The sequence below is a fragment of the Hemiscyllium ocellatum genome, unplaced genomic scaffold (assembly GCF_020745735.1).
Source record: "Hemiscyllium ocellatum isolate sHemOce1 unplaced genomic scaffold, sHemOce1.pat.X.cur. scaffold_543_pat_ctg1, whole genome shotgun sequence".
Lineage (NCBI taxonomy): Eukaryota > Metazoa > Chordata > Chondrichthyes > Orectolobiformes > Hemiscylliidae > Hemiscyllium > Hemiscyllium ocellatum.
Window position 1 is genome coordinate 187479 of NW_026869108.1, and position 16832 is coordinate 204310.

Below are 16832 nucleotides of genomic sequence, written 5' to 3' on the forward strand. Positions count from 1 at the left end.
AGCCCCAAAGGGTAACATCCTGGTAAATCTCTCCCATCCCCCAAAGGGTAACATCCTGGTAAATCTCTCCCATCCCCCAAAGGGTAACATCCTGGTAAATCTCTCCCATCCCCCAAAGGGTAACATCCTGGTAAATCTCTCCCAGCCCCAAAGGGTAACATCCTGGTAAATCTCTCCCAGCCCCAAAGGGTAACATCCTGGTAAATCTCTCCCAGCCCCCAGTGGGTAACATCCTGGTAAATCTCTCCCAGCCCCAAAGGGTAACATCCTGGTAAATCTCTCCCAGCCCCCAAAGGGTAACATCCTGGTAAATCTCTCCCAGCCCCCAAAGGGTAACATCCTGGTAAATCTCTCCCAGCCCCCAAAGGGTAACATCCTGGTAAATCTCTCCCAGTCCCCAAAGGGTAACATCCTGGTAAATCTCTCCCAGTCCCCAAAGGGTAACATCCTGGTAAATCTCTCCCAGTCCCCAAAGGGTAACATCCTGGTAAATCTCTCCCAGTCCCCAAAGGGTAACATCCTGGTAAATCTCTCCCAGTCCCCAAAGGGTAACATCCTGGTAAATCTCTCCCAGCCCCCAAAGGGTAACATCCTGGTAAATCTCTCCCAGCCCCAAAGGGTAACATCCTGGTAAATCTCTCCCAGCCCCCAAAGAGTAACATCCTGGTAAATCTCTCCCAGCCCCCAAAGGGTAACATCCTGGTAAATCTCTCCCAGCCTCCAAAGGGTAACATCCTGGTAAATCTCCCTCTGCTCCCTGTCTCCATGCTAGTGCAGCCCTCCGATAACGTGGATTCCAGAACCACCCACAGGACTGTAGCTGTGGCCTAACCAATGTCCTGTACCGCTATGAGGTAACCTCCCTCCTCTCATCATCTGTGTTTTGCCTGTGTCCTGTGTGCCTTATTAACGACCCTGTAAAGCACCTTCATGGATCTGTGGACAAGCACCAGACGGTTGCACCGTTCCTCTCTGACCTTCCCAGTGTCCTGCCACCCGCTGAGGGCTCCCTTACATTGTTCCCTCTCCCAGGGAACCTCACATCGATCGGGCTTCAATTCGAACAGCCCAAAACTCTGCCCCTCTGACCCAGTCTGTTCCTATCCTGCTGTGACCCAAGCCCATTCCTCCACACTGCCTAGCTGACCTTCAGCAATGACCACCCCAAATGAGACAATCCCCCAGTCTGTCGGAAATGTCCAAGGAGGAGAGTTCGACAGAGGCTTATTCTGTAAACACCAGCTTTCTCACGACTGCTCGAGAGCGAATTATTCCCCTCTCTCTACCTTCTACCTCTCCAGTCTCTTACCCGCAACCATCTCCACTCCCCCCGTCTCTGTTCTATCCTCCCCATCTCGTCGAAGATCATTATATCCAGCAACATAACCCATAATCTCACCCTAACCTGTACATCCCTGGGCACTACGGGACAATTTAGCACGGCCAATCCACCCTAACCTGCACATCCCTGGGCACTACGGGACAATTTAGCACGGCCAATCCACCCTAACCTGCACATCCCTGGGCACTACAGGGACAATTTAGCACGGCCAATCCACCCTAACCTGCACATCCCTGGGCACTACGGGACAATTTAGCATGGCCAATCCACCCTAACCTGCACATCCCTGGGCACTACGGGGACAATTTAGCACGGCCAATCCCACCCTAACCTGCACATCCCTGGGCACTACGGGGACAATTTAGCACGGCCAATCCACCCTAACCTGGACATCCCTGAGCACTACGGGGACAATTTAGCACGGCCAATCCCACCCTAACCTGCACGTCCCTGGGCACTACGGGGACAATTTAGCACGGCCAATCCACCCTAACCTGTACATCCCTGGGCACTACGGGGACAATTTAGCACGGCTAATCCCACCCTAACCTGCACATCCCTGGGCACTACGGGGACAATTTAGCACGGCCAATCCCACCCTAACCTGCACATCCCTGGGCACTACGGGGACAATTTAGCACGGCCAATCCCACCCTAACCTGCACATCCCTGGGCACTACGGGGACAATTTAGCACGGCCAATCCACCCTAACCTACACATCCCTGGGCACTACGGGGACAATTTAGCACGGCCAATCCCACCCTAACCTGTACATCCCTGGGCTCTACGGGGACAATTTAGCACGGCCAGTCCACCCTAACCTGTACATCCGTGGGCACTACGGGGACAATTTAGCACGGCTAATCCCACCCTAACCTGCACATCCCTGGGCACTACGGGGACAATTTAGCACGGCCAATCCCACCCTAACCTGTACATCCCTGGGCTCTACGGGGACAATTTAGCACGGCCAGTCCACCCTAACCTGTACATCCGTGGGCACTACGGGGACAATTTAGCACGGCTAATCCCACCCTAACCTGCACATCCCTGGGCACTACGGGGACAATTTAGCACGGCCAATCCACCCTAACCTACACATCCCTGGGCACTACGGGGACAATTTAGCACGGCCAATCCCACCCTAACCTGCACAATCCTGGGCTCTACGGGGACAATTTAGCACGGCCAGTCCACCCTAACCTGTACATCCGTGGGCACTACGGGACAATTTAGCACGGCTAATCCACCCTAACCTACACATCCCTGGGCACTACGGGGACAATTTAGCACGGCCAATCCACCCTAACCTACACATCCCTGGGCACTACGGGGACAATTTAGCACGGCCAATCCCACCCTAACCTGCACATCCCTGGGCACTACGGGGACAATTTAGCACGGCCAGTCCACCCTAACCTGTACATCCGTGGGCACTACGGGGACAATTTAGCACGGCTAATCCCACCCTAACCTGCACATCCCTGGGCACTACGGGGACAATTTAGCACGGCCAATCCACCCTAACCTGCACATCCCTGGGCTCTACGGGGACAATTTAGCACGGCCAATCCACCCTAACCTGCACATCCCTGGGCACTACAGGGACAATTTAGCACGGCCAATCCACCCTAACCTGCACATCCCTGGGCACTACGGGACAATTTAGCATGGCCAATCCACCCTAACCTGCACATCCCTGGGCACTACGGGGACAATTTAGCACGGCCAATCCCACCCTAACCTGCACATCCCTGGGCACTACGGGGACAATTTAGCACGGCCAATCCACCCTAACCTGGACATCCCTGAGCACTACGGGGACAATTTAGCACGGCCAATCCCACCCTAACCTGCACGTCCCTGGGCACTACGGGACAATTTAGCACGGCCAATCCACCCTAACCTGTACATCCCTGGGCACTACGGGGACAATTTAGCACGGCTAATCCCACCCTAACCTGCACATCCCTGGGCACTACGGGGACAATTTAGCACGGCCAATCCACCCTAACCTGCACATCCCTGGGCACTACGGGGACAATTTAGCACGGCCAATCCACCCTAACCTGCACATCCCTGGGCACTACAGGGACAATTTAGCACGGCCAATCCACCCTAACCTGCACATCCCTGGGCACTACGGGACAATTTAGCATGGCCAATCCACCCTAACCTGCACATCCCTGGGCACTACGGGGACAATTTAGCACGGCCAATCCCACCCTAACCTGCACATCCCTGGGCACTACGGGGACAATTTAGCACGGCCAATCCACCCTAACCTGGACATCCCTGAGCACTACGGGGACAATTTAGCACGGCCAATCCCACCCTAACCTGCACGTCCCTGGGCACTACGGGACAATTTAGCACGGCCAATCCACCCTAACCTGTACATCCCTGGGCACTACGGGGACAATTTAGCACGGCTAATCCCACCCTAACCTGCACATCCCTGGGCACTACGGGGACAATTTAGCACGGCCAATCCCACCCTAACCTGCACATCCCTGGGCACTACGGGGACAATTTAGCACGGCCAATCCCACCCTAACCTGCACATCCCTGGGCACTACGGGGACAATTTAGCACGGCCAATCCACCCTAACCTACACATCCCTGGGCACTACGGGACAATTTAGCACGGCCAATCCCACCCTAACCTGTACATCCCTGGGCTCTACGGGACAATTTAGCACGGCCAGTCCACCCTAACCTGTACATCCGTGGGCACTACGGGGACAATTTAGCACGGCTAATCCCACCCTAACCTGCACATCCCTGGGCACTACGGGGACAATTTAGCACGGCCAATCCCACCCTAACCTGTACATCCCTGGGCTCTACGGGGACAATTTAGCACGGCCAGTCCACCCTAACCTGTACATCCGTGGGCACTACGGGACAATTTAGCACGGCTAATCCCACCCTAACCTGCACATCCCTGGGCACTACGGGGACAATTTAGCAAGGCCAATCCACCCTAACCTACACATCCCTGGGCACTACGGGGACAATTTAGCACGGCCAATCCCACCCTAACCTGCACAATCCTGGGCTCTACGGGGACAATTTAGCACGGCCAGTCCAGCCTAACCTGTACATCCGTGGGCACTACGGGGACAATTTAGCACGGCTAATCCACCCTAACCTACACATCCCTGGGCACTACGGGGACAATTTAGCACGGCCAATCCACCCTAACCTACACATCCCTGGGCACTACGGGGACAATTTAGCACGGCCAATCCCACCCTAACCTGCACATCCCTGGGCACTACGGGGACAATTTAGCACGGCCAGTCCACCCTAACCTGTACATCCGTGGGCACTACGGGGACAATTTAGCACGGCTAATCCCACCCTAACCTGCACATCCCTGGGCACTACGGGGACAATTTAGCACGGCCAATCCACCCTAACCTGCACATCCCTGGGCTCTACGGGGACAATTTAGCACGGCCAATCCACCCTAACCTGCACATCCCTGGGCACTACAGGGACAATTTAGCACGGCCAATCCACCCTAACCTGCACATCCCTGGGCACTACGGGACAATTTAGCATGGCCAATCCACCCTAACCTGCACATCCCTGGGCACTACGGGGACAATTTAGCACGGCCAATCCCACCCTAACCTGCACATCCCTGGGCACTACGGGGACAATTTAGCACGGCCAATCCACCCTAACCTGGACATCCCTGAGCACTACGGGGACAATTTAGCACGGCCAATCCCACCCTAACCTGCACGTCCCTGGGCACTATGGGGACAATTTAGCACGGCCAATCCACCCTAACCTGTACATCCCTGGGCACTACGGGGACAATTTAGCACGGCTAATCCCACCCTAACCTGCACATCCCTGGGCACTACGGGGACAATTTAGCACGGCCAATCCCACCCTAACCTGCACATCCCTGGGCACTACGGGGACAATTTAGCACGGCCAATCCACCCTAACCTACACATCCCTGGGCACTACGGGGACAATTTAGCACGGCCAATCCCACCCTAACCTGTACATCCCTGGGCTCTACGGGGACAATTTAGCACGGCCAGTCCACCCTAACCTGTACATCCGTGGGCACTACGGGACAATTTAGCACGGCTAATCCCACCCTAACCTGCACATCCCTGGGCACTACGGGGACAATTTAGCACGGCCAATCCCACCCTAACCTGTACATCCCTGGGCTCTACGGGGACAATTTAGCACGGCCAGTCCACCCTAACCTGTACATCCGTGGGCACTACGGGGACAATTTAGCACGGCTAATCCCACCCTAACCTGCACATCCCTGGGCACTACGGGGACAATTTAGCACGGCCAATCCACCCTAACCTACACATCCCTGGGCACTACGGGGACAATTTAGCACGGCCAATCCCACCCTAACCTGCACAATCCTGGGCTCTACGGGGACAATTTAGCACGGCCAGTCCACCCTAACCTGTACATCCGTGGGCACTACGGGGACAATTTAGCACGGCTAATCCACCCTAACCTACACATCCCTGGGCACTACGGGGACAATTTAGCACGGCCAATCCACCCTAACCTACACATCCCTGGGCACTACGGGGACAATTTAGCACGGCCAATCCCACCCTAACCTGCACATCCCTGGGCACTACGGGGACAATTTAGCACGGCCAGTCCACCCTAACCTGTACATCCCTGGGCACTACGGGGACAATTTAGCACGGCTAATCCCACCCTAACCTGCACATCCCTGGGCACTACGGGGACAATTTAGCACGGCCAATCCATCCTAACCTGCACACCCCTATCCCGTGTCACTGTCCCACGTCCCTTGTCCCTGCCCCGTGTCCCTGTCCCGTGTCCCTGTCCCGCGTCACTGTCCCGTGTCACTGTCCCTTGTCCCTGTCCCGTGTCCCTGTCCCGCGTCACTGTCCCGTGTCACTGTCCCGTGTCCCTGTCCCGTGTCCCTGTATTCCCATTGAGTGCCCCCGCGTTCCCCTGTGCCTGTGGTATAACACACTGAACATGCTGGGGAATCCTCCTGTGCTTCCAGCCAGCTCCCTCTCATTATTCATGCGGCAGTACTGTGCCTAGTTTTGTGAGAGTGTGTAACATGTCTGTGTTCTACATGCAGTCCTGACCAATTAATCATTGTGCTGTCTCTGGATCCCTCATCCTTCTCAGCTTACCTGGCTCACTTCTTCTGTGCTGCCTCCTTGGACCCTGTCTCTGCTCCACCTCTCGGTCTCTTTGTGCCTAAATTTCTCTGTTTCTTTATCTCTCTCTCTCTCTCTCTCTCTCTCTCTCTCCCTCCCTCCCCCTCTCCCCCCCTCCGTCTTTGTCTCACCTTGTTACTCCCTTTCTCTCTGTATCTCTCTCCCCTCTCTCCTGCCTCTGTAGCTCCCTCTCTTACTCCCTTTCTCTCTGTATCTCTCTCTCTCTCTGTATCTCTCTCCCCTCTGTCCTGCCTCTGTCGCTCCCTCTCTTACTCCCTTTCTCTCTGTATCTCTCTCCCCTCTGTCCTGCCTCTGTCGCTCCCTCTCTTACTCCCTTTCTCTCTGTATCTCTCTCTCTCTCCTCCCCTCTCTCCTGCCTCGGTCGCTCCCTCCCTTACCCCCTTTCTCTCTCTCTCTCTCTTTCTCCTGCTGAGAGTCGAGCTGGGAATGCAGCAGAGCCCTGTGAGACAGTGTGTCGGACTGGAGCTGTCCGTTGTGAGGAGCCGTTTGCCTGCCGCAGTGAGCGGTCTGGGGCCGGTAACAGAGTAACCCCCCTTTACCAGAGCGAACAGCGAGCAGCTTGGGAAAGAGGGCCTGATCTTCAGCCTTCTGAAAGACACGCCCTTGCCATTTCACCAGGCCTTTGTTTGCGCTTGGAGGCACACAGGGTGGATGTAGACCCTTCGGCCCAACCCGTCCATGCTGACCACATCTCCTACGCTGAACCTGTCCCGTTCGGCGGCACCTGGCCCCTATCCCTTGAAACCCTTCCCATCCTTTTAAAGGTTAAAACTCACCCAACACCAGGTTATAGTCCAACAGCTTTATTTGGAAGCACTAGCTTTCGGAGCGACACTCCTTCACCAGGTGGGTCTTATACTCCAGACCCATCATACGAGGGACATATGAGGGCTCTGGGTGAGGTGAGATGGATGGCGGGGTTGAGGGGAGGGGTGGGTTAGTCTGACCGAAACTCTGGACAACGTGGAGGTGGAGATGTTCCCTCCGCTGGGAGAGATTTCGGAACCCCCAGGGCACCCCCTCAGAGGGGAGGGAACGATGCTGCCAGACTGAGAGGTGGGCGGGGGATTGTGTGTGCGCGGCGCTCGCTGGAACGCAGAGCACTGGGAGGCCAGGCCTTTAACACAGACTCGGGCAGGCTCTGGGTGAGTGAGGGGGCTCAGGGCTACAGGGAGGAGAGTGGGGTCAGGAAAACTATCGGTCACGATGGACGGGGGCAGCAGCTTTGATGGGCCGAGTGGCGGTTTTCTGTTCCAATACCTTATGGTCTAATTATTAACACGTGTCCGAGATTGGAACTCCCTGTACACCGTCCCTGACTCCCAGGGACAGGGGGTTAGATACAGAGTAAAGCTCCCTCTACACTGTCCCCCACTCCCAGGGACAGGGGGTTAGATACCGAGTAAAGCTCCCTCTACACTGTCCCCCACTCCCAGGGACAGGGGGTTAGATACAGAGTCAAGCTCACTCTACACTGTCCCCCACTCCCAGGGACAGGGGGTTAGATACAGGGTAAAGCTCACTCTACACTGTCCCCCACTCCCAGGGACAGGGGGTTAGATACAGAATAAAGCTCCCTCTACACCGTCCCGCACTCCCAGGGACAGGGGGTTAGATACAGGGTGAAGCTCCATCTACACTGTCCCCCACTCCCAGGGACAGGTGGTTAGATACAGAGTAAAGCTCCCTCTACACTGTCCCCCACTCCCAGGGACAGGGGGTTAGATACAGAGTAAAGCTCCCTCTACACCGTCCCGCACTCCCAGGGACAGGGGTTAGATACAGAGTAAAGCTCCCTCTACACCGTCCCCATCGGTGTTTGTCGAGATATCGAAGATGCTTCCACCTTAGCAGCTGATTCTGGTTCACCCCGAACTGACTGCGGCCTCTGGTTTCTGCCAGACCTCGCCACCCGGCCTCCTCAGTCTCTGCTTCTGTTCGTGTCTAATGTCGCCCCCCCCCCCCCCCCCCCCCCCGGCTAAAGTGCATCAAATTAGCACAATTAGCTGATTAAACAGGTCGGTGGGACAATTCCAGTCGGGTTTCACTCTCAGCGAGACAGAAACATCTGGTCGTTTGAAGACGACGTTCAGAGGGCCATGTGTTCACATTGCGCCTGTCACAGCATCCCCCCCCCACCTTCGACAGAGGGGGAACATGGATAGGGTAAATAGACAAGGTCTTTTCCCCCTGGGGTGGGGGAGCCCAGAACTAGAGGTTTATAAAATCATGAGGGGGAACATGGATAGGGTAAATAGACAAGGTCTTTTCCCCCTGGGGTGGGGGAGCCCAGAACTAGAGGTTTATAAAATCATGAGGGGGAACATGGATAGGGTAAATAGACAAGGTCTTTTCCCCCCTGGGTGGGGGAGCCCAGAACTAGAGAGGGGTAGGTTTAAGGTGAGAGGGGGGAAAGGGACCTGAGGGGTAACTTCCCCCCTCAGAGGGTGGTGCGTGTGTGGAATGAGCTGCCAGAGGAAGTGGTGGGGGCTGGTACAATGACAACATTTAAAAGGATGGGAGGGGGGGGGGGGACATGGATAGGAAGGGTTTAGGGGGAGATGGGGCCAAGGGCTGGGGAACGGGGGGACTGGGTTAGGGTAGGGTCAGCACGGACGGGATAGGGTCTGTTCCCGTGCGGTACGGTGGTGCCAGGCGCTGTGCAAATGCAAGCCTTTTTACTGCCGCGTGGGGAAACTGAACAGCTTCCAGTCACACCCCAGTGCCATGGAGACGGTGGGGGGGGGGGGGGGGGGGGGGGGGTGCGTGGAGATCCCGGGAATTGTCAGTCAGCAGGGAGCCATTACAGAATTGGTTAGTAGTGAGTGAGGAAATTGGATGACAGTTTAACATGCTGGTGGTAAACCCCCCACTCAGTCCCTGCTGGGAGCTGTCAGGGACAGCGCAGCGTGGGGTGGTGGGCTCAGCGTATTGGCAGCTTGCTGATTTTTAATCACACTTTACTCTCTCCCCCCGGGAACCAGACAGAGCCCAGGGGTATCCCAGACATGCCTCCTGCCCGACCACACTCCGATATTTCCTGGAGGAATACTCCCGGTCTCCGTGTCCCGGTCCCTCAGCATTATACAGTGCCCTTCCTCCACCCCCCATCTGTCTGTGTGTCGGGTCACTCCCTCTCAGATACAGGGCTACTCCTGGGAGACTCGTAAGTGAGGAGGGGCTGATGCCAGACTGAGCATGACCTCGTAACATTATGGCCCTCACACAGCGCCCGCTCCCTCAGCACTGTCCCTCCCACAGCGCCCGCTCCCTCAGCACTGACCCTCCCACAGCACCCGCTCCCTCAGCACTGTCCCTCCCACAGCGCCCACTCCCTCAGCACTGACCCTCCCACAGCACCCGCTCTCTCAGCACCCGCTCCCTCAGCATTGACCCTCCCACAGCACCCGCTCCCTCAGCACTGACCCTCCCACAGCACCCACTCCCTCAGCCCTGTCCTCCCACAGCGCCCGCTCCCTCAGCATTGACCCTCCCACAGCACCCGCTCCCTCAGCACTGACCTCCCTCAGCACCCACTCCCTCAGCACTGACCCTCCCACAGCACCCACTCCCTCAGCACCGACCCTCCCTCAGCACCCGCTCCCTCAGCCCTGTCCTCCCACAGCGCCCGCTCCCTCAGCATTGACCCTCCCACAGCGCCCGCTCCCTCAGCCCTGTCCTCCCACAGCGCCCGCTCCCTCAGCACTGACCCTCCCACAGCACCCGCTCCCTCAGCACTGACCTCCCTCAGCACCCACTCCCTCAGCACTGACCCTCCCACAGCACCCACTCCCTCAGCACCGACCCTCCCACAGCACCCACTCCCTCAGCACTGACCCTCCCACAGCACCCACTCCCTCAGCGCTGACCCTCCCTCATCACTGACCCTCCTTCAGCACTGACCCTCTCACAGCGCCCGCTCCTTCAGCACTGATCCTCCCACTCCCTCAGCGCTGACCCTCCCACAGCACCCACTCCCTCAGCACCGACCCTCCCACAGCACCCACTCCCTCAGCACTGACCCTCCCACAGCACCCACTCCCTCAGCACTGACCCTCCCACAGCACCCACTCCCTCAGCACTGACCCTCCCACAGCACCCACTCCCTCAGCACCGACCCTCCCACAGCACCCACTCCCTCAGCACTGACCCTCCCACAGCACCCACTCCCTCAGCACCGACCCTCCCACAGCACCCGCTCCCTCAGCACTGACCCTCCCACAGCCCCCGCTCCCTCAGCACTGACCCTCCCACAGCACCCGCTCCCTCAGCAAAGCTCTTGCTCCCATAATCCAGAGAGCCTTATCCCCAGGGTAGGGTGGCTGGAGGAGAGGAACAGAGCAGAGGGAGGTGCTGGTGACACTGGGGACTCAGAGCGCAATCTTGCCGTTTCCTCAGTCTGTGCGCCTCTCTGGGGCAGGAGGACCCTCCACGTCTCTGAGATGTTGGTTCCTGCCGGGCCAGATGCTGCTGCTGTTAAATATTTGAAGGCGACGTCAGGTCAGATTCATCCTGAAAACTCACGGGGAATTAACCAAGCCACACGCTCGCTTCGTCTGTCTGCCTAGCAGAGGGGCACAGCTCATTAAAGTTTCAGGCACACACCCTGTCCTTGCAAATAGGTCAGCACTCACTCCGAACGTGGGCACGGGCGGGGGACAGTGGTCCCCATTTCCAGGCATCTTCGCAAGGATGACCTAGCAGCCAGGAGGGAAAACAGCCACTGCTGGGGAAACATAGCAAGGTTATGGCAGCATCTGCCGGTGGGGGAGCAGAATTGATGTCTCAGGTCCTGTGAGCTTTCTTCAGAACTGTTCGACCCTGCTCTCCCTCTCTCTCTCTCTCTCTCTCCCCCTCTTCTCTCTCTCTCTCCCTCACTCTCTTTCTCTGTCTGTCTCTCTCTCTCTCCCCTCCCAATTCTGTCTTTCACTCCCCCCTCCACTGTCTCTCTCTCTCTCTCTCTCTTCCCACCCCCGACCCCGTCTTTCTCTCCCCCCTCCCCTGTCTCTCTCTCTCTCTCTCTCTGTCTCTCCCTCGCTCTCCCCGCCTCTCTCTCTTTCTCCCTCACTCTTTCTCCCTCTCTTTGCCTTCCTCTCAGCCCCCATTTCACTCTCCCACCCCTGTCTCCCATCTCCCTCTCTCCTTCTCTCTCTCCCACTCTCTCTGTCCCTGTCCACCTGCTGAGTTTCACCAGCTTTCAGACTCCATTCCCCGTGGGAGCGTCTGAAAATGGTCGGCCTTTTCCCCTTGACCAGCCACTACACTGTGGGAGGGTCAGTGCTGAGGGAGTGGGTGCTGTGGGAGGGTCAGTGCTGAGGGAGTGGGTGCTGTGGGAGGGTCAGTGCTGAGGGAGTGGGCGCTGTGGGAGGGTCAGTGCTGAGGGAGGGTCAGTGCTGAGGGAGTGGGCGCTGTGGGAGGGTCAGTGCTGAGGGAGTGGGGGCTGTGGGAGGGTCAGTGCTGAGGGAGCGGGCGCTGTGGGAGGGTCAGTGCTGAGGGAGTGGGGCTGTGGGAGGGTCAGTGCTGAGGGAGTGGGGGCTGTGGGAGGGTCAGTGCTGAGGGAGCGGGCGCTGTGGGAGGGTCAGTGCTGAGGGAGCGGGGCTGTGGGAGGGTCAGTGCTGAGGGAGCGGGTGCTGTGGGAGGGTCAGTGCTGAGGGAGTGGGCGCTGTGTGAGGGTCAGTGCTGAGGGAGTGGGTGCTGTGGGAGGGTCAGTGCTGAGGGAGTGGGTGCTGTGGGAGGGTCAGCGCTGGATGGGGGTATGACATAGGAAGGGTTGACAGGAAATGTGTGTGTGTGTGTGTGTGTGTGGTGTCCCCCTCCCCTTTGCTGCATGTGTCACTGCTGCCCTCCCCTTGCGGGGTTCTGTAGCTTGCTGTAGTGCTTGTACCCCACCCTGCACGCTCTGGCGTACACCAGGCTGCTGTGGACGAGCAGCAGCGCTGGCAGCTCCTGTCGGTTGTAAAATCCAGAATCTATCTCACCAGGTGACATCGTGAAGGCACAGAGAGAGAGAGAGAGAGATAGCGACCGTGACACATCCCTCCCCGCTCCCCTCGTCGCTGGGACACCGCTGGGTGTGATGACAGGTAGCCTCTGGGCAAAATGACACACAGGCTCAGGGTGTCACTGCTGCTGGATCTGCCTCTCCTCTTCCTGCTGTTTCTGAATTCCTGCCAAAGACACGCAGCCATCAAGATACCGACACAATGTGAGTTCCCTCGCTGCCTGGGGGTGGGGAAACCACTGTCTGATAGGCACTGACCCTCCCACAGCACCCGCTCCCTCAGCACTGACCCTCCCACAGCGCCCGCTCCCTCAGCACTGACCCTCCCACAGCACCCACTCCCTCAGCACTGACCCTCCCACAGCGCCCGCTCCCTCAGCACTGACCCTCCCACAGCACCCACTCCCTCAGCACTGACCCTCCCACAGCGCCCACTCCCTCAGCACTGACCCTCCCACAGCACCCGCTCCCTCAGCGCTCACCCTCCCACAGCACCCCCTCCCTCAGCGCTCACCCTCCCACAGCGCCCACTCTCTCAGCGCTCACCCTCCCACAGCGCCCACTTTCTCAGCACTGACCCTCCCGCAGCACCCGCTCCCTCAGCACTGACCCTCCCTCAGCACCCGCTCCCTCAGCACTGACCCTCCCCAGCACCCGCTCCCTCAGCGCTCACCCTCCCACAGCACCCGCTCCCTCAGCGCTCACCCTCCCACAGCGCCCGCTCCCTCAGCGCTGACCCTCCCTCAGCACTGACCCTCCCACAGCACCCACTCCCTCAGCACTGACCCTCCCACAGCACCCACTCCCTCAGCACTGACCCTCACACAGCGCCCACTCTCTCAGCACTGACCCTCCCACAGCACCCACTCCCTCAGCACTGACCCTCCCACAGCGCCCGCTCCCTCAGCGCTGACCCTCCCTCAGCACTGACCCTCCCACAGCACCCACTCCCTCAGCGCTCACCCTCCCACAGCACCCACTCCCTCAGCACTGACCCTCCACAGCACCCACTCCCTCAGCGCTCACCCTCCCACAGCACCCACTCCCTCAGCACTGACCCTCCCACAGCGCCCACTCTCTCAGCACTGACCCTCCCACAGCGCCCGCTCCCTCAGCGCTGACCCTCCCTCAGCACTGACCCTCCCACAGCACCCACTCCCTCAGCACTGACCCTCCCACAGCACCCACTCCCTCAGCACTGACCCTCCCACAGCACCCGCTCCCTCAGCGCTGACCCTCCCACAGCGCCCACTCTCTCAGTGCTGACCCTCCCACAGCACCCACTCCCTCAGCGCTGACCCTCCCACAGCACCCACTCCCTCAGCGCTGACCCTCCCACAGCACCCACTCCCTCAGCACTGACGCTCCCACAGCACCCCTCCCTCAGCACTGACCCTCCCACAGCGCCCACTCCCTCAGCGCTGACCCTCCCACAGCACCCACTCCCTCAGCACTGACCCTCCCACATCCCCCACTCCCTCAGCACTGACCCTCCCACAGCACCCACTCCCTCAGCACTGACCCTCCCACATCCCCCACTCCCTCAGTGCTGACCCTCCCACATCCCCCACTCCCTCAGTGCTGACCCTCCCACAGCACCCACTCCCTCAGCACTGACCCTCCCACAGCGCCCGCTCCCTCAGCACTGACCCTCCCACAGCACCCGCTCCCTCAGCACTGACGCTCCCACAGCACCCGCTCCCTCAGCACTGACCCTCCCACAGCACCCACTCCCTCAGCGCTCACCCTCCCACAGCACCCACTCCCTCAGCACTGACCCTCCCACAGCACCCACTCCCTCAGCACTGACCCTCCCACAGCGCCTGCTCCCTCAGCACTGACCCTCCCACAGTGCCCGCTCCCTTAGCACTGACCCTCCCACAGCACCCACTCCCTCAGCACTGACCCTCCCACAGTGCCCGCTCCCTCAGCACTGACCCTCCCACAGTGCCCGCTCCCTCAGCACTGACCCTCCCACAGTGCCCGCTCCCTCAGCACTGACCCTCCCACAGCACCCACTCCCTCAGCGCTCACCCTCCCACAGCACCCACTCCCTCAGCACTGACCCTCCCACAGCACCCACTCCCTCAGCACTGACCCTCCCACAGTGCCCGCTCCCTCAGCACTGACCCTCCCACAGTGCCCGCTCCCTCAGCACTGACCCTCCCACAGTGCCCGCTCCCTCAGCACTGACCCTCCCACAGTGCCCGCTCCCTCAGAGTGGGTGTGTTTGCTGTTGGAGTATGCTCGGCATGTCTCTGCAGTGCATTGTGTAGGCGGTAACCCCCTGCTGATGCTGTGGTGGAGTGACGGAGTGTTGGAGCTCAGCCGAGCATTCCTCGTGATCCCAGCTCCCTCTGCATCGGCGGCGGAGGGAGAGAGGTGGGGATTAGCAGGACAATCGAGTGTTGTCGGAGCTGTCCCCTCCGATCTCGGGCGTGTGGGGAGCGTTCCCTCACCCTCCCGGACCTGTCTTTGGGGGAGGCAGCGCTTTGTTGGGGGATGGAGGGCAGAGATTCAGGACGGGAGTCACTCGCTGTGGGCTCCCCATCCTCGGGGCATGGCCGCTCCGTTGAACGTTCCTCCTCCTGTGGAGACTGGAGTCACGGTGGCGGGGGGAGAGGGGAGTTTGTGCAGAGCGCGATGTGACTCCTTCCTCGATGGTGTCATGGAGGGTGTGTGGGTTCTGGCAATCCATGTGACTGACGGTGAACTAACCTTGTGTCTTGCTCCTTTCCCCCCACCCCTTCCCTTCTCTTTGCTTGCCTTTTCTGGAGGTGCAGATAAATTGCTGGAAGATCGTAAGTAACCCTCCCCTCCCCTCCCCTCCTCTCTCTCTCTCTCTCTCTCTCTCTCTCTCTCTGTCGCTGTCTCTCTCTCTCTCTCTGTCTTTCACTCTGTCTCAGTCTTTCTATGTCTCTCTCCTCTCTCTCTCTCTCTATCTATCCCTCTCTCTCTAACTCTCTCCTGTCTCTCTCTCATCTTTCTCTCTCTCTCTCGTCCCTCTCTGTCTCCATCTATCTCATCTCTCTCTCTCTCTCTCTCTCACTCTCCATCTCTCTCATCTCTCTCTCTCGTCGCTCTCTCTCTCCATTTTTCTCTCTGTGTGTGTGTGTGTCTCTCTCTGTGTCTGTCTGTCTCTCTCTCTCTCTATCTCTGTCTCTCTCTATCTCTCTCTCTGTCTTTCACTCTCAGTCTTTCTATCTCTCTCTCTCTCTATCCCTCTCTCTCTAACTCTCTCCTGTCTCTCTCTCATCTCTCTCTCTCTCTCTCTCATCCCTCTCTGTCTCCATCTTTCTCTCTCTGTGTGTGTATCTCTCTCTCTCTATCTGTCTCCCTCTATCTCATCTCTCTCTCTCTCTCTCACTCACTCTCCATCTCTCTCTCTCTCATCTCTCTCTCTCTCTCTCTCTCTCTCTCCATTTTTCTCTGTGTGTGTGTCTCTCTCTCTGTTTCTGTCTCTCTCTCTCTCTCTGTCTTTCACTCTGTCTCAGTCTTTCTATCTCTCTCTCTCTCTCTCTATCCCTCTCTCTCTAACTCTCTCCTGTCTCTCTCTCATCTCTCTCTCTCTCTCTCGTGTCCCTCTCTCTCTCCATCTTTCTCTCTCTGTGTGTGTGTCTCTCTCTCTCTCTATCTCTGTCTCCCTCTCTCTCATCTCTCTCTCTCTCTCTCGTCCCTCTCTCTCTCCATTTTTCTCTGTGTGTGTGTGTATCTCTCTGTGTCTGTCTCTCTCTCTGTCTCTCTATCTGTCTCTCTCTCTCTCTCTGCGCTCCGGTACTCCTCACCATCTTCCTCTCACCCCCTACCCCCCGCCCCCCCCCCCCCCCCCCCCCACAATACCATGTCTTGTTGCCCTTCTTGCTCAGAGATGGTAGTGTTGCGTGACTGTCTCTCTTGCCTCCCCCCGCCCCTCGGTGCCATCTCTTCAGGGCTCCTCCCACGGTAGCAGACTGAGTGAGGGGAGCAGGAGCCGGCTCTTTGGCCCCTTGAGGGAGCTGCCATAATCCGTTTGCCTTTTGGATCCGCTGGCCCATCCCACTGATAGGATCGCATGGCCGGTCCAATCAGAATGCTCACTGACACCCGGCTTCCGGGTCAGGGAACTCCGGGCCCAGTCTCCCTGCTCCATGTGAGGCCTGGGGCCCGGTCTCCCTGCTCCATGTGAGGCCTGGGGCCCGGTTTCCCTGCTCCATGTGAGGCCTGGGGCCCGGTCTCCCTGCTCCATGTGAGGCCTGGGGCCCGGTTTCCCTGCTCCATGTG

The 16832-nt window shown here is 58.5% G+C and overlaps 1 protein-coding gene across 1 annotated transcript in view; it reads left to right on the forward strand.

The window, feature by feature from the left end:
* Positions 1-16832, forward strand: part of LOC132813929 (neural cell adhesion molecule L1-like) — a 182669-nt gene that overhangs the window by 67134 nt on the left and 98703 nt on the right. Inside the window, exons 2-3 of the mRNA XM_060823312.1 lie at positions 12553-12776; positions 15356-15373. Of these exons, the coding sequence (XP_060679295.1) occupies positions 12671-12776; positions 15356-15373 (124 nt within the window). The 5' untranslated portion in view covers positions 12553-12670. The remainder of the gene's footprint in view (positions 1-12552; positions 12777-15355; positions 15374-16832) is intronic.